General features: G+C 37.7%; 2 protein-coding genes across 2 annotated transcripts; both read right to left on the reverse strand.

Moving 5' to 3' along the window:
- Nucleotides 1-4,840: 4,840 nt before the first annotated feature.
- LOC147487959 (GDSL esterase/lipase At1g28600-like) lies at nucleotides 4,841-8,745 on the reverse strand. Its single transcript, XM_086572067.1, has 6 exons — nucleotides 8,145-8,745; nucleotides 7,093-7,285; nucleotides 6,803-7,015; nucleotides 6,215-6,363; nucleotides 5,552-5,832; nucleotides 4,841-5,234 (listed from the first exon to the last, which is right to left on the reverse strand). Exons 1-6 carry the CDS (start codon nucleotides 8,286-8,288, stop codon nucleotides 4,997-4,999), a joined length of 1,218 nt encoding a protein of 405 aa, XP_086428193.1. The 5' UTR covers nucleotides 8,289-8,745; the 3' UTR covers nucleotides 4,841-4,996.
- On the reverse strand, nucleotides 7,250-20,085 carry LOC147487960 (GDSL esterase/lipase At1g28600-like). The gene is made up of 8 exons (XM_086572066.1): nucleotides 19,707-20,085; nucleotides 19,419-19,625; nucleotides 15,792-15,940; nucleotides 15,397-15,670; nucleotides 15,004-15,131; nucleotides 9,478-9,565; nucleotides 8,145-8,244; nucleotides 7,250-7,285 (listed from the first exon to the last, which is right to left on the reverse strand). Exons 1-7 carry the CDS (start codon nucleotides 19,969-19,971, stop codon nucleotides 8,231-8,233), a joined length of 1,125 nt encoding a protein of 374 aa, XP_086428192.1. The 5' UTR covers nucleotides 19,972-20,085; the 3' UTR covers nucleotides 7,250-7,285; nucleotides 8,145-8,230.
- Between the last annotated feature and the right edge of the window lie 4,987 nt (nucleotides 20,086-25,072).

A 25,072-nucleotide genomic window follows, 5' to 3' on the forward strand; every position in this document is an offset into this window, starting at 1 on the left:
ACGAAAGTGACTATGAGATATAATTGAGATGTTTCTAGATATTGTGGCTTAGTGCAATAAGGCAATTGACCTGCACGTGATATAGTGAAATGTTTATGAGTCATTAATGTATGACACCTGAATAAATTACGTAACGAAAATCCTAGAACCTGACTACCACAACTCATGTGATTTGGCCCTTCTGGCGTTTCAGTTAATCTGAATGGCCTTCGGGCGACCCTCCTGGCGTTTCAGTTAAGCTGAATGGCCCTCCTGGCGTAGCCGAATAGTGGCTTGATTATTCCGTTCGCAAAATAGAACGATGATGCACAATATTTTATGCCGAATAGTGGCAGTGCTTACATAGATTTGGCTTCCGTGTGAGGATTTACTCCAGTGTCGCATCCCGCCAGTGGTAGTTACGCACGGAGTGGCTCATTATGTAAGGGAGGCATGTGGATGTACATTCGGCGGTTCGCGATTGTGGTAGCCAGGGAAACTAGGTAAGCCATAGATACGACGTGAATTTTAGAGACACGCAAAGAAAGCCTGAAATAATCTAATTATGGTAATATGCTTGGTTGGTTATTTGTTTAGTTAGAACCTAAGGCGCCTCGATGGAGGAACTACATGCTTTATTTATGATGCGTATAGTTTGTTGTGTGGTTAGTGGGAAATTAAGGCGCCTCAGTGGAGGAACTACCTGCCTTAATTATTGTACTTGAGTATGTTATATTAGTTGTTGAAAGTTAAGGCGCCTCGGTGGAGGAACTAACTGCCTTGTGGATTGTGTATATATATGTATAAGTATATTTGTATTTTAGGGCTACTCACACCAATTGTTTATAATCTTGACCGATTTGCATGTTTGCTTATCGGGTGTGTTCATTTAATGAACATAGTTGATAAGTTTTGACAGTTTAGTGTTGAAGAAGGTTTAAGGGCCGCCTTTGTGGTTTTGCGTTAAGCGTTGCATCTCGGGATAAGTTTTGTTTTCCCTTGAGGTGATATAGATTTTCAGTTGAGATAAGGTTATTTGCATTTTCATTTGTAAATTGTTTTTGGTAATGAAGATGACTGTTGTTTAAGTTAAAATTTTTATTGGTTTTAATTATCCGCATATTTTAAAACTGTTTATGGGTTTTTGGAAGTGGAGAGTGCGTCACACCTCGGAGATCGAAGAGTCGGGGACAAATAATGTTTTTTCCGAATTCTGTCGAAATTCGGGGTGTGACAATCCCCATGTATAGGAAGCTTTCCAGTATACCTACAAGAAAAAATGCCTGTTAATTTGAACTTTGTAAACACTTTCTTCTTCGTTTTCACTCCCATTTTTTGTATTTCTTCCTTTTTTTCTCTCTTGGTTTCTTTGTTGGAAAATGGCGGCAACATTAAGTCCGAACATTACACCCGATGCTTACATTTATTAGATTCTCCTCGCGAGACTCTTTGATGAAAGCGTAAACATAGCATTAAGATTGCGGATGGAAAGGTTGCGTTATCGCTCAAGCCTATGATTTGGTACATAACATTGTTACTCAGTGTTTCCGAATGGAATATATATGTTATGTTATGATTTGTTACACGTTCATGCAACAAGTGGATGCACATATTCAACAGCAGGATCAGTACTTGAGGAAATTTGATGAAGACCTTAGAAGAGGTAGTTTTCTCATTTATGAACTTCGGTCACTGGCTAGATGATTCTATGAGACTAGAAAGTACTACTATGATTACGTTTATTTATCCATTCATTGTTTGTGGTAATGGGGATTGTAATGTAAAAGGGATACCGTCTTTCTTCGGGTGTCTATTATGAAGCTCGATGGCAATGCAAAGCCCGAACGGTAGTGGAAGTGGTAGACCGAACGTAAGAAGTAAGCATTTGTCTTTGACAATGGAAAATATTGTTAATTTTCTAACATTTTTAATGCAATGATTGAAGTCCGATTCCAAATCAAATTATGGTTATAAAATACTTTGTGAGTTTGTTTTTGACTTTCTAACTTACATTTTGGAGTACATATGCAGGACACGCCAAACAAATAAATACTAAATCGGATGCACCAATGATGGATTTAGACTTGCCAGTTGATCCAAATGAACCCACATACTATATATGTAACCAAGTTAGCTATGGGGAGATGGTTGCATGTGACTATCCATCTGTATGTCTATTCGTATCAGATGATGAAATATTTTGCACTTTGTTTTTTCTTGCTGGTTTCTTTCTGATTCAATACTTTTGACCAAGGCCCAAAATATCGATATCGATGAATATATCGGTGTACCCAAAAACCGATATATATCGGATATATCAGATATTTTGGATATATCCATTTTTTTGGTAACCAGTCCAAACTATTTAAAATATCAGAAATATCGGATATATCGAAAATATAATATCGGAAATATCGGATATATATCGGAAATATATTGGAAATATCGGATTTATATTTTAAAATGGTCAAAAAGTCAACCGATATATATCGATTATATCGAAAATATCGATTATATCGGCGATATAAAGTTTCATATCGGAAATTCCGATATATATCGGAAAAAAAGAGTTCTATATTCGGTGGATATATATCGAAAATATCGATGTCGGTGTTCCAAAATACTGATATATATCGGATATATCGGCGATATTTTGGTCCATGCTTTTGACAACCCTCTCTTAGTGCAGAATAGAATGGTTTCACCTTGGCTGTGTTGGTCTGAAAGAACAACCAAGGGGAAAATCGTATTGCTCAGATTGTGCTACCTTGAAACATCGTCGGAAAGGCAAATAACTTCATTAGATTGTGTCGGATGACCTGGTACACTTGCACCTGTTCTTATTTTCAAATTGGCATGTAATTTGCTATAAATATTTTTTTGATATTTTTGCAGGTAACAGTGAATAATTTAACGTTTGTTGTGATATTTTTGATATTTTTAGATATTTGGTAATGAGAGGAGTTAAGCATGGAGCCTGTGATTATTTGATTAGCGTGTAAGACTGGAAGAGTTGAAAAATGTATGGCAGCATGTCGTTAGAAAAAGGTGGAGTGGAAGTAGAGATCCTGAACAATCAGCTAGCATGGAGGAAACTGATCGGCATAAACGAGCTGGTGATGATGTTGAATATGCTTCATCTGCTAATGAAGGAACCGATTGCAGCTGAAAAAATTCAGAAGAAGAGGAAAGATGTTAAAGAAGAAGAAGATGAAGGAGAATTGGAAAACGATGACCTTTCTACGTCTAAGAAACCACGTGTAATGTGGTCAGTTGAGCTCCACCAACAGTTTGTCACTGCAGTGAACCAACTTGGAATTGAAACTATCAACTTTGAGAAAATATTTATGGTTAGGAAAGAATTCTGTTGTCATTAATATGTAATGGTAATGTCAACAGTTTAGTTAATGGATGTGGTTGGCTGTTGGTATGAGTCATAACATGCCGTTAACAGTTATAGAATTAAAATTTATATTGCCCTTTATTATGAAACGTTTTGTTCGCTCGAATCATTCACAAAATCACAAGTTATATGTACCTAATGCAGGTGATATATCACAAAGAATCCTTTTTCAGAACATGGTGAGAAACTAACAATAACGCAACGAATGTGGTGAGAAACTAACAATAACTCAACGAATGTATAATGTTCTAGCACAACAGAAACACCGAAGGAACATATAGAAAATGCAAGCAGCAATTCAGAAAATATATGTGTAATACAATCGTCTATAGTTGCCATTGGGGTATCCCATGAACAAGTTCGACAATATAAGCAAAGCTTATAGTGCTAAACTGTTAGCATATTGCTTCGAGTTGCTTATACCTGTATTTTTAGCAAATTATATTAAAACACTAACCGCCCAACTCTTAATGGATTAGTTAATTGATATGTATTAGTTATTGGATATGGATATGGATTAGTTAATAGATATGGATACGAATTAGTTAATGGATCAACAACAGAATTCTTATGTTATACAATTGCTGTCATATTAAAATATATATAAAGACATCAACATTCATGAAGCATTCAACAAAAACCTATTGAAAGCATACGCCAATATACAGAGAGAAATCCTAAGAAAACACATCAATATTCACGAAGCACACACCATCATTGAAAGGTTTATGAATTCCTTCCACTTCCTTCTACTGAAGGTTCGTTTTTTTTCCTGGACTGAAGGTTTTTCCGTGGTACACCATCTTTGAAAGGACTCCAAATTCTTTCCACTGAAGGTTAGTATTTTTTTTACTGTTAGTACATATTTTTTGGTACATAAGAAATATAAACACACTTAATCAAAATGTTTTCTCATGCTTCGAATTGGATGCAAATGCAATTAACTAAATCGGAAACTTAATGCAAATGCATTGAATTCACCACAAAGAATAATTAACATAAAATCGGGAATTAGATGCAACTGCATTAAACTAACCTTAATGTCTACTGCTTCCTTTTTAATTTGAATGAGTGATTAAAATAATTTTAATATCTCATAGCTATGCATAATTGCTAATATTTTTTAGAATAATTTAATATAACGAACACCCGTTTGTAGGACGGGTTCGAAAACTATTTTGGTATTTGGTTTTTGGTTTGCTTATTTTTTTTTATGTAGATTCCATTTGGTGTCTCCACTAAAAATGGTTTTTAACCGTGTTTGCACATGAATTGGTGTCTCCAATAAAGATTCTCTAAGAAGCACTGAAAAGCAAATCCTCTATCCTGTATGGCGAGCATCCACTATATGCGTCTATATTTACTCTGTTCTTATTTTCGTCGTCATTTAATTTTCCTTTTGTAAAGTTTGTAATCTGCCAACATTCCTGAATATCCAAGTTTGGTCGAAACACACCATTGAACACTATATACTACTAGTTGAGTTTCTTTTAGATTAACAAAGAAAAGTATACCCGTACTGTATAATATCCAAAATAATGGATATAATAGGAAAGTTCCAATCAGTTTGTACCATGCTACAGGGGGGGGAAAAAAGTTCACTTTTGGGGATAATCAACCTCGTGTGGACGATGTACATGAGATATTGGTGCGAGGATTGGTGAACGATCCATCTAGAATTCCGGTGGCAATCCATTTGTATGCAGTCTCCGTCAAGTGGACACCATCCCAATTCACGTACGTAGACGGGTTATCGCAAGCGCTTGAACCATCATACCCACATTTAGCTGTTAAATTGTAGTTGTATGGACCACCCCCTCCACAGCATGCTTTAAGCGCTCCCCACTGAATCCTGCAAAAATTGTAACAAATGTCAATAAGAAATTGTTGTGAGACAATAAGGTGTTGTGCACTTACGCATACAGAGTTTCTTGCTGATGCGAAGCGGGTTGAGGTACGCACTCAGCAATCGACATCTCATTTAATATGACGTACTACACTACACCTTGTGAACTTACAATGGGAACATAGCAAGCTGATTGGTTTGGGGTTAATCACTTGGGAAAGGTAGGTCCTAATGCGGCCACCTCTTTCGAATGGGCGGCCCTGGTTCTTTTCAATTGCACAGTTTTCGAGTAAAAGTACCTCACAATGGTGTACGGGTTTTACTCACCTAACTGATTTGGAAATAGGAACATCTTCATGGCAACAGTGTAATAGTCAGCATAGATGATGGTGGCATGTGGATACTTTTCTCTCAATCGATTCAACTTATTCTGAAGAAGATGATTGTGAAACTGAGAGAACTCGTTTAGCCAATTTAGACAACCGGTAGAAGGGTCATAATCATTTTTATTCTGGCTCTTGAATATAGTCAAATATGATGCAGAGCATCCAATTGGAAAGTTTCCAGGTACCAAGAGTGTCACTGCTCCCTCATTGATCAATATCTGTACCAGCACAAGATAAGCAGAGTTAGTCTGAAACATCATTACTGTTTACAGTATGGGCATGACCCTGAATTCCTGATAAACATGTTCAGGCAGACTAAAATCAAAGCCCACATAAATCTTCTTTTTTACATTTCTTGAACTTTTTTCCCAGCCAGATTGAGGAAATGATTACAAGTTTACAGATTACAACAACCAGTTTTGGTATTAGTTCAGCAATATATGTATATATAATCCTTAGGAAGTATAATCACAATAACCTTCGACATTCTACCAATAATCATTAGAAAAACCTGAACATTAAACATTGTTATTTTTTAATGTAGCAAGTAGCGTAAAACATGCACGACTTAAGAAAATTACTTTAAAGGAAGAAGATTACAGTAATTGCAGAAGAGATGGCCTTGATAACTTTTGGTACAAAGGTCCGAATCTCTTGTACACTTTTCTTTTGGAAAAATGGATAGTTGTAATCGTTCCCTCCGATCTCGCCCACAAGAAACAAAGAATTTCTCAACAAGTCTTGGCAACCTGTCATTATTCAAACTCTCAAAGTGAGCAGGACCATTTATATTAAAAATAGTTGAAATGATAGTAACAGTTGAAAACATTGGTGTAGGTTAAAATACAGGGAATGGTCTAATTCTTGTGCATGAAGTTACTAACGAACATCCTGAAGCAATGATATTTTTCTGAACAAGCGACAATTGTAACATGTCTCATACCTCATACGGAACGCCCCAGTTTCACTCATTCGACACTAGCCGGATGGAAGGCTATGAAATTGGGCAGGACGTTGTCGGATAGAGTATAGTACTTCATTTCAAAATATATGTGTGAAATATGAAGGTTAATGTATCAACATGTTTCACATTCTTCCTATTACAAAGTAGAGACTATGCACATGCTGTGTTATTGTAGAGAAAAGGAAGAAGAGGAAGTCACCCGGCCACTTGACTTTTATTCTTACTTGACGCTGATGAGCAAAGAGATGGTAGGAGTTGTTTGAACCATTCAAGTTGTATTCCCAGTGAGTAGTTTGAAGATATACGAACATTTTTCACTTCAAAAAATGCACCATCAAGTGCTGTAGCACCTGCAACTGCAAAGTTCACTCCCTGTCCAAAATCTTGATTCTTATGTCCAAGATATGGTGGCATGAAAGAAAGCCCCAGACCTTGTGCTGCAACAATCATTCTTTATCAACACAATCATCTTTGCGGAAAATATACTGTAGTATGCGTCTATGGTCATATTTACCTATGAAGTCAATGACCAAGCGACCATCAGAGCATCGACCAGTGGGGCGACCAAAGTATGTCTCTCCATAAGGGAGCTTATCATATCTGTGCTTGTCATCTTGATAGTAGACAAAGTTCCCAGTGTCAGCAAGCGAATCCCCAAAGCTGAATATGGTTTTGTAGCATTCAGATACTCCAGGACTGCTTGAATTCTTCGAAAGCCACCAACATAAACAATATCTTGAGTATGATCAGTGTTCCGAACCAAACTTACAAAAGTAGCAGATGGATGTTTATATAATTTTGATGTAGATGTACTAGTCCGCCTACAAGCAGCTAATGGAGTGAACTTTTACTTTTATTATTGGATTATTGTATTGCTACATGGCAGAATCCTATGCAGTATGCAGTTATGGAAGGAGTTAAAAAGGTACTAGAAATGGGTTGGACAAGTATTTGAGTGGAGACGACTCTATCTTCAGTGGCACACGCATTTCAAAGTGACAATTTGCATTGGAAGTTCAAGTTTGTTTGGCAGTCTCAAGGAGCAAGCAGTTTGGGTCAATGTCACGGCTACTTAGAGAGAGGTTAACTTCAGTGCAGACTGCCTATCTAAGTATGGCGCAACCTTAGCTGAAGGAACAACAATGTGGTGCGTGGAACGAGAAGCCTGCATTCCTAAATAGAGTTGAAAACTGGAATTCGACTTACTATAGATTTGTGTCTCGACTGTATATGCTGTGGCAGTAGATATGATGCTACCTCGCTCACTAGTCTTAACCTTTTGTTTCTGTAAATTACCTCTCCTATTTGTAACTCTTCTCATTTTATTTATTAATCAATCACCCTTGAGCTAAAAAAAAGATTATTGTATTGCTGGGGTTGGGTGTTCTACTTGTAAGATGCGTATTCATGAAAAGAAACTAATTCATCCATAGCGTTAAAAGCTAGAAATACACAAATGCAATTTAAAAATCATAGTATATATAGCTGAAATTTAGTACTTCATTAGTCTGTAGATCTACTGGTACCGAGAAGAAGCAGAAACTGAAGATAAACTTTTTAACATACCTGAATAGAATTGATAGGTGCCTTATTCAGATGCTTGCCCTGCTTTGCTATCTCAAAATTGTTTTCTTTGACAACAGTTCCCCCTCCTATTTCATAGCAGCTTGAACATAGAAACAGTACAAGTAGCAATGTAAGGAAAGTCATGCCTGACTACTACTCCTTGTATCGATGGAGGAATGATACCTTATTATAAAGGGAATTGCAATATTCTATGAGTTGTCAATGACAAGTATGTTCTAGTTTATTATGCCAATGCCATTAAAAGAAACGATTTCAATTTAATTATTTTGGTTTAAAATATAATTTCATTCCTTAATGGGGATTGCCTTGTTAAGAGTGAAATTTTCATGTCTATTGCTTCCCAAAAAAACTCTCAAACATAATGATTGTGGCCATTTCTGATACTCATATTTGCAGACAACGCACTTTGTGAGTTGCGTACATTCGACCTCACTGAAAGAAACTTTTTTGTCTTGGAAGGACTACATTGTTCATTAAGCTTGCACTCCTAAGCACGAAATAGGGATACCTTCTCCTAATTTATCCCTATCTGGCCATCGTAATTCTATTTTTGGGTGATTAATCTGATTTTCGAAAATTATAATTTCCATATTATCATCACAAAAGTCACGATTGAAGTGTTGATCATATCTCCGATATAAGTGAAGGTTGGACAACTTTATATCAATTTGCGAAGAGGCTAGAACAGCTCTTAACCTGCAATAAGAATTAACTAAGAAGAAAAGGTAAATGTTATACATTAGTACAAAATAAATTGTCCGTTATAGAAATAAAAGACTAGCGCGATGATTTGTACTTGAGTGACGGTTAAGGGTAGATCCTGAGGTGGGTGGATAAATTAACAAATGACAAAGCTACAAATCTAGCTTGAAAACATTAATATTCAGGACTCCTACTTAATTTAATTCCTCCCAAAAGAAAAATACAAAGTTCCACTTCCAATATAGGATTGCAATCTTTCTTTTCTGCTGATCCAAATAAAAAAGGATGTTTGTCGATATCTCTAGTTTACAAAAGATGAGATCATACGAAAACGAGATTTGAAGCAAACAAGACAAACGAACTTGTATAATTTCTATGAATTCACAAGGAAATCGTTAAGAGACTCGAAATGTTCAAACTAGAAAGATGACGCAGCACTATACACATGAATTTGTATGGAGCCAAGAAGGCGGAGCAACCCCATAGATATATGCCATATGTACCCAAAAAAATAGATATATGCCATAGGTACCCAAAAAAATAGATATATGCCATGAATTTCAATTTTAGGAGTACAGGTGATCAGCATTATGTACTTTTGATGACATACATGAGATATTGATGCGAGGAACAGTGAAGGGTTTTTCTAAAATTCCGTTGGCTATCCAGTTATAAGCCTTCTCCGTTAAATGGACGCCATCCCTGTTGGGTTGGTGGAACCGTCGAGCTTTGCTCCGGTTGTCCGTATACCACACTCACCCTGGTACTGATGAAGAGGCGCCGACCGCCGCCGTCCATGGGCCTTCGGGCAACAAACAACGATGCCTAAAGAAGAAGGGCGGCCATTACCTAAAGCGCGCACTCTCAGCTTCCAGCTTTTATTGAAGAGGGCGCCACCTAGCGCAAGACTCAGCTCCAGAAATTTAATGAAGGGGCGCAAGGCCACCTATGTATAGCCAAGCTCCGAATTGCGCCCAAGCCCATTTACTTCCCCTTTGTCTATGTACACCTATATAAAGGAAATAGATTAGGGTTTTGAAGTACAACTTTGAGAGATTCATTTCTAGGTATTGTGGGAGCTCTGTTGAGCTAGGGTTTGAGTGAGGCCTCTTCTTATTGATTCTTGATCTCTTGTAAACTCTCCAATCTTTGTTATAAAGGAAACTCGGCTCTTGTGTGTGGATGTAGGTAACATTTACCGAACCACCTAAATCTTTGTGTCTCTTTGCATTGTTACTTCCATTATTATTGTTGCTATGAATTGTGATGATATTGTAGTGGTTTTGCTTTGTTGAGGTTGTTGTGATAACTACCAAAGTCTTGGGTGGGTGATTTCCTTGGTGTGAGCTCCAAGTTGAAATCATTTGGGAAAGAAAGTAACTAGATTGAGGTGTGACTTTCTAGTGAAATCTCCCAACAAGTGGTATCAGAGCATAGGTGACTGTGTCAGAGCTACAGGGTGTTTGAGGAAATCCTCTGAGAGGTTCTCCACCGTAGGTTTTTGATTCAGTAGAGTCATGACGACCGAAAGGAAAAGCTACAAAGATAGAAGTTTGACCTTAACAAACTTCGCTATCGGAAGATGCAAATCGGTGGATGTTCTCTATCGGGGAAGGATTTGATGGAAACATTGATAAGTGAGAAGCCCGAGGAGATTCCACAAGATAAATGGGATTTGCAAGATAGAAAGCGCCTTGGCCAAATCCGATTGAGTCTTTCAAGTCGGTAGCCTTCAATATTAAGACCGAGAAGACGGCTAAGTCTCTCATGGAGGCACTTACTACGATGTATGAACAACCCTCGCCGCAAAACAAAGTCTATTTGATCACCAAGTTTATTTAGTATGAAAATGTTGGAGGGACCTCCTTCAGGATCACCTAAATGAATTCAACCAAACTAAGGACCAATTGAGTCGGTTGAGATTACATTTAGTGATGAGGTGCTAGCTTTGGCGATATTTGGACAATTGCCTCCAAGTTGGAAGGCGACTTATGGCGGCTATTAGTGGCTCTCATGGGAATGACCAAGTTGAAGTTTGAGCATGTTGTTAGTATGGTACTAACCGAGGAAATCTGAGACAGATTGTCCGTCATCTTCGGGATCAACTTCGTGGTCGGCATTGAAAGCAATCGAAAGTAGGGAAAGAAAGTCAAACAGAGTCGAGTAAGAAAAAAAGGAGGGGGGAGATCGAATCTCAAGCCTCCCAATTGCAAAGCGTTGAACACAAACCTCGAGACATAAGTGAAGTGGTGTGCTATAATTGTGGTAGGCGCCACTATAGCCCCAATTGCCTCGCACCAAGAAACAACAACAACATTAATAAGAACAAGAAAAAGAATCAAGAAGCTAATGTTGTTGAGATGGTAGATGACGCTTTGATATGTTCACGGGAGCACAAGAAGGAGTCTTGGGTACTTGATTCCGGCGATCTTTCCATGCTACCTCACATCGAGTTCCTTGAGAACTACACCGGCGGTGACCTTGAACGGTCTTTCTGGTGATGACCAACCTTGTGACATTGTCGGCAAGGGTGATGTGCATATCAAGATGAATGGCTCGTCATGGTTATTGAGGGACGTCAGACATGTTCCGGATTTGAGGAAGAATTTGATTTCTGTGGGGCAATTGGCAAGTGAAGGATTTGTTACAGTCTTTACTGGTGATACTTGGAAGGTCTCGGCGGTTCATTGATCGTTGCAAATGGTAAGAAAGATGGTACTCTCTACATGACCGCATTATGGTTGTGAGTCGATTGCTGTGGTACATGGCAAAGAGGATCCGAATGTTTGGCACCGCAGACTTGGTCACATGAGTGAGAAAGGAATGAAAATCCTTCACTCTTCTGGTAAACTCCCAAAGTTACAGTCGACTGAAATTGACTTCTGTGAGAACTGTGTATTTGGAAAGCGTAGCGGGGTGAGTTTTCGAGAATGGGTCGACCAAAGCTAGAAGGCTTGAGTTGATACATACAGATGTCCGGGGCCGCCTAATGTCTCTTCACTTGGCGGAAAGTCATATTTTGTGACTTTCATTGATGACCATACTAGGAAAGTGTGGGTCTATTTCTTGAGACACAAGTCGGCATATTTGAAGTGTTCAAGACTTGGAAGGCCATGGTTGAGAATGAGACAAGCTTGAAAGTAAAGAAGCCGAGATCCGACAACGATTGGAGAGTATGAGGATTCGGTTTTAAGAAGCTTCGTCGACAATGGCATCAAGATGGAAAAGACTTTGCGGGGACACCCTCGCCAGAATGGGGTTGCAGAGCGGGAAGGATGTGAACCTTTCCCATTTGAAGGTGTTTGGTTGTGTGTCCTATGTTCACATTAGTGACCAAGCTAGAAGCAAGCTTGATGCTAAGTCACTAAAGTGCACCTTCATCGGCTATGGCGGTGATGATTTTGGGTATCGCTTTTGGGATGATCAAAATCGGAAAATCATTCGTAGTAGAGATGTTGTGTTTAATGAAAAGGTGATGTACAAGGACAGAGATGAAGCACAAACCAAGGAATCGGGTACAGAGAGCGGCACAGAGTATGTTGAGTTGGAAGACTTTGATGTAAGTCGTGGTATAGTGGGAGCCCCACAAATGAGGATGACAAGTAGTGACTGACGAGAATAACGAGGATACTACACCACGAGTCCATCTCCACCTCGTGCCCCAAGGAAGACATCCAGCCACATGTACCGAAGTTCTAGATATCCGCCCTCCACCTATGTGAATTACTTGCTACTTTCATCGATGGTGGCGAGCCTCCAATGCTATGATGAAGCATTGGAGGTGAGTGATGCAAGCAAGTGGGAGCTTGCTATGCAAGATGAGATGAAGTCCCTCATCTCCCCGGCGTGGGAGTTAGCCAAACTACCCACGGGGCAAGAAGGCTCTACGAACAAATGGGTGTATAGAGTCAAAGAGGAACATGATGGTTCCTGAGATACAAGGCAAGGCTAGTAGTCAAGGGTTTTCAGAAAGCGTGCATTGACTTCACAGAGATATTCTCCCCCCGGTGAAACCCGAATACTATTCGGCCGCTATTTGAGTATTGTTGCAGTGAAGATTTGTATCTTGAGCGGTTGGATGTTAAACCGCCTTCCTCCATGGTGACCCTAGTTGAGGAAATTTATATGCAACAACCGGAGGGTTTCATCAAGAAGCGGTAAAGAGAATATGGTATCGCAGGGCTCGAAAGAGAGCTTGTATGGTTTGAAACAAGCCCCTAGCGGCAAATGCGCGAAGTTTGATAACTTCATGCAAGGAAATGGCTACTATAAGTGCAACGTCGACCATTGTTGCTACTTCAAGAGGTTCGACTCCAGCCTACATCATCCCGTTGCTATATGTTGATGATATGTTAGTAGCGAAGTTCCTCGATATGTCGAATTGGGAGATTGAAAGAGAAGTTAGCAAGTGAGTTCTCTATGAAGGATTTGGGTGCAACAAACAGATTCTAGGGATGAGGATCGGAAGAGATAGGCGAAAGGTATTCGAGTTGTCTCAGTGAAAGTATATTGAGAAGGTATTGAAGAGGTTCAAGATGGGTAGTCGCGAAACCGGTTTGCACACCTTTGGCGATCCACTTCAAGTTGTCCAAGGAACACTCTCCCAAGATCGTTGAGGAAAGAAACTTCATGGCTAAGGTACCATACCCTCTGCCATTGGAAGTCTTATGTATGCCATGGTTTGCACACGTCCGGATATAGCCCAAGCGATTGGGAGCCGCCGAGATTTATGTCTAATCTCGCAAGCAACATTGGGAAGCCGTGAAGTGGATATTATTAGATATCCGGAGAGGTACTACGAGAAATGCCTATGTTATGGAAGGGTGTTGTGAACCCGCAAGGGTATGTGGATGCCGACTTTGCGGTGAGGTAGATCGCAGAAGAAGCACTACCGGTTATGTCTTTACAAAGGAGTACCGCTACCGATGAAGTTGGATTTCTCGATTCATGAGGAAGATTGTTGCTTTGTCTACCACGTATGAGTATGTGGCCGCTACTGAGGGCAAGCAAAGAGATGATCCGTTACGTGGATTGATGGAAGAGCTTGGGATGAAGCAAAGAGAGAAGTGTGTTACACAAAGGCCGATCGAGTGCTATACATCTTGCCAAGAATTCCGCTTTCATTCTAGGACCAAACACATTGGTCTCCTGTATCATTTTATCCGATCTCTCATTGGAGGATGAGGTCTTGCACTTGAGAAGATCCAAGGGAGTGAGAATCCGGCGGATATGTTGACCAAGGTCGCGTTTCTCATCGGAAGTTGAAGTTGTGTTCAACCCGGTGGGTCTTCTTGCTTGAAGACCATGATGAATGATGCCGAAAGTTTCTTTAGTTTTTGGATTTGGATTGAGTTGTTACAATTGAGATGTGATGTGCATGAAGAATCTCGAAGGTTCCAAGTGGGAGATTGTTGGGTTGGTGGAACCGTCGAGAGCTTTGCTCCGTTGTCCGTATACCACACTCACCGGAATCGATGAAGAAGGGCCACCGCCCGTCCATGGCCCTGGCCGCAAAGGCAACAAATGATGCCTAAAGAAGAAGCGCCAAGCCATCACCTAAGGCGCTTCAAGACTCCCAATTTTATTGAAGAGGGCGCCAAGGCTTTCACCTAAGCGCCAAGACTCTCGGCTTTTTTAATGAAGCGCTACCAATACCTACCTATGCTTCAAGCTCCGTAATCACTGCCCCCAAGCCCATTTACTTCCCTTTGTCTATGTACACCCTATATAAAGGAAATAGATTAGGGTTTTGAAGCACAACTTTGAGAGATTCATTTCTAGGGTATTGTGGGAGCTCTGTTGAGCTAGGGGTTTGAGTGAGGCCTCTTCTTATTGATTCTTGATCTCTTGTAAACTCTCCAATCTTTGTTATAAAGGAAACTTCGGCTCTTGTGTGTGGATGTAGGTAACATTTACCGAACCACCTAAATCTTTGTGTCTCTTTGCATTGTTACTTCCATTATTATTGTTGCTATGAATTGTGATGATATTGTAGTGGTTTTGCTTTGTTGAGGTTGTTGTGATAACTACCAAAGTCTTGGGTGGGTGATTTCCTTGGTGTGAGCTCCAAGTTGAAATCATTTGGGAAAGAAAGTAACTAGATTGAGGTGTGACTTTCTAGTGAAATCTCCCAACAATCCCAGCTAACATAAAAAGAAGGGTTATCACAAACACTGGAGCCCTCATATCCACATTTAGCCGACATGTTGTAGTTGTATGCGCCTCCCCCTCCACAACATGATTTTAGAGCTCCCTCTCTGAACCCTGCAATTGCATGATATTATTTAACATTTTATTTTGCTGAATACTAGCTTTTCGCATACAACATACAAGTTCTTATAGTATTTGCTTCTTGCTTATTGGATTCGTCATCTAAACCAAGGACCAAGGTTAGTTCCTCCATGTTTTTGGAGCAAGTTAACATGAACCTATTAAATAATCCTATTATGGGCCTTGGAAGCCCATATATGCATATAAGCTAGTTCCTCAGGCCCATGACGAAAACATGACATGTGAAGAAAGTTCTTACCTAATTGTATGGGAAAGCTATACAATTCCATTCCAACGTTGTAATAATCAGCATAGATAATGGTAGCATGAGGATGCATCACCCTCAACCTATTCAACTCATTCTGAAGAAGATTGTTGTGGAATTGAGTGAACTCATTCAGCCATTTTAAACATCCATTAGGGTCATAGTCATCCTTATTTTGGCTTTCAAATATAGTTAAGTACGACGATGAGCAACCAACAGGCAGGTCCCCTGGCACCAGGAGTGTCACAGCTCCCTGTACAATCAGCGCCTACAAGCACACAAGCTCAACAATAAGTTTCAATATATATTTATATCATTATCTTTATGCAAATCGACCAAAATTGATTTGCACACTAAAATGAGTTGAAGACTTGAGGATAGAAAATTACTGTAATGGCAGAAGAGATTTCATCAATAACTTTTGGTACGTAAGTCCTAATCTCTTGTACGTTTTTTCCTTGAAAGAATGGATTATTATAATCGTTTCCTCCAATCTCTCCCACAAGAAACAATGCATTTTTCAACATTTCTCGGCAATCTGTCATTATATATTCACTAAAAGCGTATCAGTATGAAGACCTATATTACGATGATTATTACGTGTGCACTTCAATTCCATTAACAACCAAACATAAAATGGGTTAGGGATAGGGGTGCAAACTGATAGGTTCTGATTCGGATATGCTTGTATCTAAATCCAAATTCGAAAATTTATACAGATATCCGAATCCGACGGATATTAAAAAATTTATCCGAATCCGATCGGATATCGGATAATATCCGATCAGAAAATAAATATTAATTAAAATTTTATTTTCTTTGAATAGTTCATTTTACCACTATAAAAACTATTATAAATATATATATATTTGTCATTTATTATTATTATTTTGTTATTATAGTTTTATATTATTAGTTTATGATTTTATATAATATTTTATACAATAATAAATGAATGAATGAATTATATATAATAACTATTAAAATTTTAAATCGGATCGGATATTTTCGGATGCAGATATGGTAGTATCCGAATCCATATTCGAAACTAGTTTGGACATAAAAAATTATCCGAATCTGAATCCAGTATCCAAAATTTTCGGATAACATCCGATTTTTTGAATACGAATTCGAATCGGATTTGAATATTTGGATATCTCTAGGGGTGTCTATTTTTGCCGAATTTCCGATTTTTCCGAAATCCGACCCGAAATTGGTCTGGCTCTGGGTGTAGTTTTCATGGGCCGATTTTCCGATTTCCGAAAATTCCGAAAAAAAATTGGATCGGATTTGTATATAATTCTAAAATCCGATCCGATCCGAAAATTCCGAAATTTCCGATATTATTGCCAATTTATTCCGAAAATATATATTTCTCTCACTATCCACTTGATTAGATCTCGACCGTTCATTTATTTTCTAGTTTTTTACTTCCAAAATCAAAACAAAAACATAACCTAGTCGCTATTTCCCCACTTGAATTGGACCACTCTACTGTCATTACACCATCTGCCATAACGACAATGATATGAAAAAATATGTCATTAAGTCATACAATGACTTCCAAACCAATCCAAAAGCCAAATTCCAATAGATAGAATATTATGTAAAGCTACTTAAAGTCCAAGACCATAATCCATTATTTATGTAGACACTTCACGCTTCAATTTCCACACACGAAAAAAGATTGAAACATTACAAATACCCAGACCTCAACAATGCAATGCTTGCTATTGGTGGTCGCGGGTTCTTTTTCTCGTTTTTTCTTGAATCACTTGTTTGAATGAAAATGGGTTTTCTCAGTAAACAAGTGCGTATTGTTGTTGGTACATTGGTGTTGTGGACATGGTTTTCTCTCCATCCCTACAATGAACATTGGCGTATGATATTCCAAAAATAATTGAAAGTAAAGAGATCTTTGAAAATTTACCAAGTATTCGAAATTTCGAAGTTATTCGAAATTTCCGAAAAGTTCAAATTGGAAATATATTTTGAATCCGAAAAAAAATTGGATCGGATTTGGCTAGCATATTAGATTCCGAAAAAAATTTGGAAAAATTCGAAGAGGTTAATCCGATCCGATCCGATCCGAAGTCACCCCTAGATATCTCCTTGCACCCCTAGTTAGGGACTAAAATTTTTACTAAAACTATCCAACTTTACTTGCTAAGTTTTGGTCATTATGGGTCAGGCCTGTCCAAAACTATCCAACTTTACTTGCCCATGTATTGTAATAGCTTTATTCATTTTACAAAAGTTGTCTCATTTTTAAAGACTTATTTGGGCCTCCAGTCCATACCTACGAGTCCAATTTATAAACACCAGAAAAACCTATTGCCCAGTTACTTGATTCTCAAAAGAATGTTTTTCCCCATGTGCAAAATTAGCTCACATGGGGGAGTGCAAGTAACTCTCAATACAACTTTTTTTTTTAATCACTCACAAAGATTGATTAGGTAGACGAAAGGTCAAGTATACTCTTGATGCGAAATAAAAAAACTGCTCGAGTAGATGAAAAATCAAGTATACCCCTAACTTCGAAATAATAAAAACAAAGCTAGCTCAACCAAACTAATTCGGTATATATAGTATAAACAATTATTGTTCATAATGCACCCATTTCTCCATTTTGGTTGAGCTATGAACAATCATTTGTTCATACCTCAACATAATGTATATGATTACTAAGAACACCTATTGGAACATGAACAATCATTGTTCATATCTATTTGGAGTATGAACAATCACTGTTCATACTTCAAACATGAGCTATGAACAATCAATATAATATTCGTATGAAGCTATTTGGGGTATGAACAATCATTGTTCATACATCAATTTAACATTGTTTATACCTCAAACATGAGTTATGAACAATCAATGTTCGCATATTTGGGGTATGTTCATATCTCAACATGAGCTATAAATAGTTATTGTTCATATTTCAAATTGAGTTATGCACAATCATATCTCAACATGAGCTATGCACAATCACTGTTCATACCTCAAGATAATGTTTAATTAGTAAGAACACTTATTGGAGTATGAACAATCATTGTTTATACATCGATCAACATAGTGTGAGGTATGTTTACCTATTTGGGTATGAACAATCACCAAATTTCTCTGCTTTATAAACATAACATAGAGGGGTGAAACTGCATGGTATTTAAAAAATAAATAAAAACTTCTATGTTTTATACCTATAATAACACAGAAGGGTAAAATTGGTATTTTAAGAAAAGTAAAAAGGGTGAGCCAACTTGTGTTGTCCTTGAGGGTTACTAAAATTGAAATCGTGGGTTCGTAGGTTATTTAATGCTGAAAGTTGTCCTTGTGAGTTACTAAAAAAAAAATGTTCTCTAGAGTTATTTTTCCCCGGAATTGGTCCTCAAGCGGACTTTTTTCTTGAATTAGCTCATTTGGAAAAAAAAAAAAAAATAGCTTGGGCAAAGAAGAAGGTTGTAGAAACTGAGAAATTGAAGACTTTTCCTAGCTTTGGAATCATGAAAAAAAAAATGTTTTTTTAAATTACAGATGGAATCCTAGATTTAAGTCGGAAATGCGATAAAAAAAAACCAATTTTGAGTTTTTGACCTAATAGGTATTTTTATAAAACAAGTGATGCAAATAATTGCCCAGCTTAATAAACACATGCAACGCGTGTTCACTAAACTAAGCAGGCAACTTGTACTAGTTTAATTGACTGATGATGCTAACTTGCTAAGTACAATAATTGCAGTTGCACCAAATATATACATGTTGTGTGTACTCCCCCGAATGACTTATTTTCCACTTTATACACTACAAGAGGGAAGATAATATGCTAGTGTAGGGTTAATTGTAAAAGTTGATATTATAATTTTAATTTGTCTCCATTTTCGATTAATTTACTTCAATTCCTCAGGACTCGTAAAAAAGCAAAAAAAATAAACAAATGAAAAATCTCAGGACTTCAGAGATCTCAGACTCACAAAAACAAAAAGTCGTTGCATTAAACTTTTTTGTTTACTTACTTGAAGATGAATTGCAAAGAGAAGGCAAGATTTTTTTGAACAATTCAAGCTGAATTCCAAGAGAATAATTTGTGGAGATATAAACATCATCAAAGAATTCGACATCAAGTGCTGTGGCTCCTGCCACTGCGAAATTCACACCTTGCTTGAAATCTTGATTGTTATGTCCAAGAAATGGTGGTATCAAAGAAAGCCCCAGAGCTTGTGCTGCAACAATCAATGCATATTTCATTCCTATGGCGCCAAATAAAATAAAATCAGAAACAAAAAGCTACAAAATGTATATACCAATGAAGTCGATGACCAAGCGACCATCTGAGCAACGACCAGTGGGCCGACCGAAGAACGTCTCTCCATAGGGAAGATTATTGTAAGAGTGCTTATCTTCTGCTGAGTAGATAAAATTTCCAGTGTCAGCAAGTGAATCCCCAAAGCTAAAGATGGATGTGTAGCACCCTAATACCCCATAAATTTGGAGAAAAAGTAATAGGAATATGGTTACCAAAGTGGCCAGTTTCTCAAACAAAAGTAGGCATGAGGATGAAATAGCCATGGACAGAGAGCACTAGAGCAGGTATTAAAAGTTTGAAGGATGATCTTTTATAGGTTAAGTTAATGGGGTAGGGCATGCATGTGGTTGGTGAGGAAATGGAAAGTTCTACCACCTAGTGTACTGTAAATGCTAATTAGAGTAGTATTACACCAATAGATCGATCGAATTTGCTGGCAAGTAATAAATAAGTTGACACAAAATCTATATCTATCTATATCTATATCTATATCTTAATATTAAAGCTCCCACAAGGGGTATTTTTCGAGCTCTATTAAAATTCCACGTCATCTCCCATTAAAATGGGAATTTCTCTTCTATTTGAAAAATGATTTTTTTTTTTATTATAATTCTAATACTTTTAATTAAAGCAGGAATCATTCTCCTATTAAAATGGGAATTCCTCCCTATTAAAAAGAAAAAAAATCTAGCATATCTAATTAAAACGGGAATTATTCTCCTATTAAAACAGGATCTCTCTCCCAATTGAAAAAACGGGTTTTTAAAATTTAATTAAAACTTCATTTAAAACAATTTGTTAGAAAATTAAAATGGGTTAGCGACTAAAACGGTAGTCCCAAATTTTTTTAAAAAAATCTAAATGTTTTCAAAAGAGCCGGTACGTATGCACGGGCTTACAAGCTAGTCTTAATATTAAAACTTCTACAAATAATAGGGCTTCTAGCAATGGGTCGGATAAGAATCCATATCCAATCCGGTCTGAACCAATAAAGCGGGTTTGGTACATGTAGTGTTAGCAATTTGGACCGATTCTGGGTCTTGAAAATCAGAACCGAACTCTTATTCGAATCGGTTATGGATTATGTATGTATCGAATCGTTATGGACCCGATCCGGTTGAAATGTTGACAAGACTCTTTTTGTGACGTTTATCACTTTACCATCATAATTAAGTACTGATACATTTCTTTTTTAATTAATGTGTTATGCCTTTGGGGTCTGTGTACCTTGTTTATATATATTTAGCAAAAATAAATATTTAATATTTATATAATTGAAAATATGATCCAATTACAAATGACTAGGTCCAAATTGAGGTTTTTAATTAGTTCAAAACGGATCGGATCCGGAATCAATAAAAAAATTTCGGTTCAGTTTTGGTTCTCTGACCTCAAATATCCATTTAGGTCTGGTCCGGTTTTGGATATGCATTTTTGAAAAACATAACGGTTATGGATTTTTATATATCCTGACCGATCCAACCCATTGCCAGCCCTACCCACAAAGTGTACATATTTTTCTAGCTCTATTAAAATTCCGCGTCATCTCATATTAAAATGGGAATTCATTATCTATTGAAAGCTAGGGGAAATTCTAACACTTTTATGATTAAAATGGGAATTCTTAACCTATATACTAAAATGGGACTTCCTCCCCTATTGAAAATGAAAAATCTAACACGTACTTCTAATTTACAAATCTATGTGCATCAAAGAAAAACACGGCTTTGAACAACTTCACCCCCGTTTTTGAAAATGGTTTAGTTGTTTGTCCTCAAAACCTTATTGATGAAGGTGAAAAGGAATGGAAGGACACCTGGTTGGTTACTTTCTAGAGAAAAGGCTTGCCTTTCCTTTTGTTAAACAAATGCTAGAGAAAGAGTGTAAACTAAAAGGAAATATGGAGATAACCACTGACAAAGATTTATTTTATTTCAAGTTCTCTGTTGAAGAAGATAAAAAGATGGCCCTTGAATGGGGTCCTATCTTTATAGCTGGTAGAATTTTTGTTATCAGACCATGGCGTATAGAAGCTGAGACGCTGAGAAATAAGATTGATACTATTTCTGTGTGGATCAAGGTGACTAATGTTCCAAAAGAGTTGTGGACTCTTAATGGCTTATCCTTCCTAGCTAGTCTTGTAGGAGTGCCGAAGTGCATGGATGAAGCCACAGCTTTGAAAAAAAGGCTCGACTTTGCAAAAGTTTGTGTAGAAATTCCCTTGCTTTATCACTACCCTAGTTCGGTTGGAGTTAAGGTTGGTGAGAGAGAGTTAACTATTGGAGTTGAGTATCCTTGGAAGCCAGCTTCGTGCGCCAACTATATGAGATTTGGCCATAATACCAACAAATGCCAAACTCTTGCTGCTATGGTGCAAAGGAGCAATCTTGCAGGTCCCAGCACTAGCCAAGTACAAATTGCTACCTCTGTGCCGTCTCGAGTTTGCGATGACAGTCCTATTGATCCTGAGGCTAGTAATATAATTACTCCTTCAGTGGTGGTTGATACTCCGCGTAGTCTTTTTGCTGGAGTTATCAGAATAGTGAGCCCTTCTCTGGTTAGAAACAATACAGTGACTCCTTCCCTTGTTAGACATAATGTTTTAGTTGTCTTAAATAGCCCAGTACTTAATGTGGGTTTTGCCACTGAAACACAAACTTGGTGGGTACTCCTTTGGATAGCCAGAGACTCTCTGGTGTTAGTATCGTTCCTGGGGTAAATAGGGGGAGAGCCCTGTCGGGCAATGCTTTGAACACTCCTAGTTATGGGAGAAGGTCTATCTCTAGTGATTATTCTAGGTCTATTGATATTGATGGTTCAAGCTCAACATGTTTTGTCCAAGTGCAGAACAAGGCCAATCAAGTTGTTGAGGGTGAAACAATTTCTCTACTTTAGGGTGGTAGATTGGAAGTTGTGCTTGAAACCGTACCACTGAGGTCGCACATGTTGGGTACAATATGGACCATGAAAACTTCATTTTATTGCATAAATCACTGGGTGCTAAGGATGACATCTTTGGTGAGGAGCAAGAAGAACTCTTTGTAGAGCATACTCTTGTGGCTACTAATGGTTATACTACTAACCATCATGGAGCTGGTGGTATTACAAGAGCAGCTAGAAAGGAAGCTGCTCAAGCAGCACAATCACAATAGAGTAGTGGTCCGGGTATGTAAGAAATCACATGGCAGACCTAAGAAAGGTGGGGAGGTAAAAGCAAAATCAATAAAAAAAAGATGATAAGTGTTTGTAGTTGGAATGTTAGAGGAATGAATGACAAAAATAAAGCTAAGGAAGTTTTTAAGCTTATTTCTGAAAATAATTTGTGTCTCTTAGGTATTTTGGAAACTAAGGTGCTGGAAAGCAATGTTAGTAGTATTTCAAACATTGTTTGTCCTAGCTGGCCTATTGTTGAAAATTGATAAGAGCCCAAAACTGTAGTTTTAACCCCTTAACCATCATACTTTTAGACTAATTATGTGAGTAATAATTAAGAGTTAATACTGATTACGTGTTTTTATGCATTTCAGGCTTCAAAGTCCATTATGTGCAGAATTGTGCCACTTTAGCGAGATAAAGGAGCAAAGGTCGGTTGCTAAGGAGTTCTGTGATTAAAGGCCAAGATTCAAGAAGACAAAGCCCTTCTAAAGCCCGGTCAAAAGCTGAAAAGTCGACGCGGGCGTAAAATGTAAAGACACAAAGTCGTGAGAACTTCCGAAGGCCGTATCTTTGGACTCAGACCTCGGAATTGGGCCTACCTTATGTCAAAACGACCGGCTCAGAAAGAGCTTTCCAATGGTCTAAGCCTTGATCCAATCAGAGGAGCAAAAGTGGACGAAAAGTCTGTTGAAGCTAACTGCAGCTGAAGAGGCCTTTTTGGACTGAAAGAATTGGGTTTTGGGCCTGATTCTCTGGCCCAAAACATGGCTCCAAGCCCATGCACGACTTTTGGATCTGAAAGTATAAAAACAAGAGCTTGAATATTTGTTAATGGTAGATAGTTAGACCTAGATTAGTTAGCCTCCATTAATTAGTTTGAGAATTTCAATTAGTTAATTAATTAGTTTTTCATATCTTGTTTTAGATCTAGTTTCATATTTAATTACTTTAGAACAAGTAGATTATTAATTTAGTATTTGAATAATTGTTTTATTATTCATTAGATTAATAAAATAGTATTCTTGGTAATCTAGTTCATTTTCCATTTACTTATTTAGTTCAATTCTTAGATTCAATTGTTTGTCATTATTAGTTAAATTCAATTATTGCATGAGTAGTTTTGAATTGAGTTTAAACAAGCAAAGTTTCAATCTTTATATCATGTCTTGTTTGAATTCCATTGGGAATGATAGCGTGATGATTCTCGGCTAAACCTCCATTTGAGGGGGTTGAGAAGCCTTGATGAAAGCTTGATCCCGATTATTGTAGAGTCATCGTAATTTCCTTTCCACTCTAGAAATGATTAGTTCACCACGAGAATGGGTGTAATCGTTCACATGCTAGTTATGAATTGGTAGAAATGCCATGTGTAATTAGGGATTAGGAGTAACCGCATGAGTTGTTCTCAAGGCGCTTCAATTCGGATTACGACATTCGTCGTTAGTAGGATTAAGTCGAAGTTAAGGTGGAATCAATCCCCCTCTAACTCCTTATCATAGAATCGACGTAGCATTCCCATAGTTGTTCTAATAGTCGACTAGTTGCATCTTGTGGGTAGTTGCATCGTAGTCTAGTTGCCATTTCGTAAATCTCTCATTAGACTTTAGTTTAGATTATTTATACGTAGAAAACATTACCATGCGGAAGGACTAGGAGTGGAACGAATCATCTACTCCACTATATCTCATAGGATTGAGAGTATAAATCTTTGATAAATTAGGCACGTATTAAGTGTTAGTTTACTTACGTTTTGAGTTTTATCGTTCATTTCGTAGGTAAACTTTTATCTTTTTACGTTTATCAAAAATCATGGTAGTGATCCTAGTGGTAGGATATGGATTACTTGGGACCCTTTGATGGTCAGAGTTTTGAAGATAAAAGAAGCGAGACAGTGGATTCATGTTGAAGTTACTTTGCTCCCTTTGAATGCTAGCTTCCTAAAATGACTGTAGTGTATGCTAGTAACTCCCCAACTAATAGGTTGAGATGTTGGATTGAAGTATGTGCTCTGCGTAACTCAGTTTTTGGGCCATGGTGCATGATGGGTGATTTTAATAATGTCCTCTTTTCTCATGAGAGAATTGGATAGCTTCCTGTTTACCCCTGAGAGACAGTGGAGTTTGAAAGATGTTTGAATTGGTGTGGTTTATTTGATCTGAAGGTTGTTGGACAGTTCTTTACATGCACTAATAATGGGGAATTAGTAAG

Source organism: Coptis chinensis, chromosome 7 (genome assembly GCF_015680905.1).
Source record: "Coptis chinensis isolate HL-2020 chromosome 7, ASM1568090v1, whole genome shotgun sequence".
In the NCBI taxonomy this organism is placed as follows: domain Eukaryota; kingdom Viridiplantae; phylum Streptophyta; class Magnoliopsida; order Ranunculales; family Ranunculaceae; genus Coptis; species Coptis chinensis.

Excerpts from the sequence above, each read along its gene's own strand:
- LOC147487959 (XM_086572067.1), bottom strand. The coding sequence starts at position 8,288 with ATGACTTTCCTTACATTGCTACTTGTACTGTTTCTATGTTCAAGCTGC. Across the intron at positions 7,016-7,092 it reads CTTGGTCATTGACTTCATAG|CACAAGGTCTGGGGCTTTCT; the intron begins GTAAATATGACC and ends TGATTGTTGCAG. Across the intron at positions 5,235-5,551 it reads TTTCCAAATCAGTTAGGTGA|GATTCAGTGGGGAGCGCTTA; the intron begins GTAAAACCCGTA and ends CAATTTTTGCAG.
- LOC147487960 (XM_086572066.1), bottom strand. The coding sequence starts at position 19,971 with ATGGCTATTTCATCCTCATGCCTACTTTTGTTTGAGAAACTGGCCACT. Across the intron at positions 15,941-19,418 it reads TCTTTGCAATTCATCTTCAA|ATTGCCGAGAAATGTTGAAA; the intron begins GTAAGTAAACAA and ends ATATAATGACAG. Across the intron at positions 15,132-15,396 it reads TAGCTTTCCCATACAATTAG|GGTTCAGAGAGGGAGCTCTA; the intron begins GTAAGAACTTTC and ends ATGCAATTGCAG.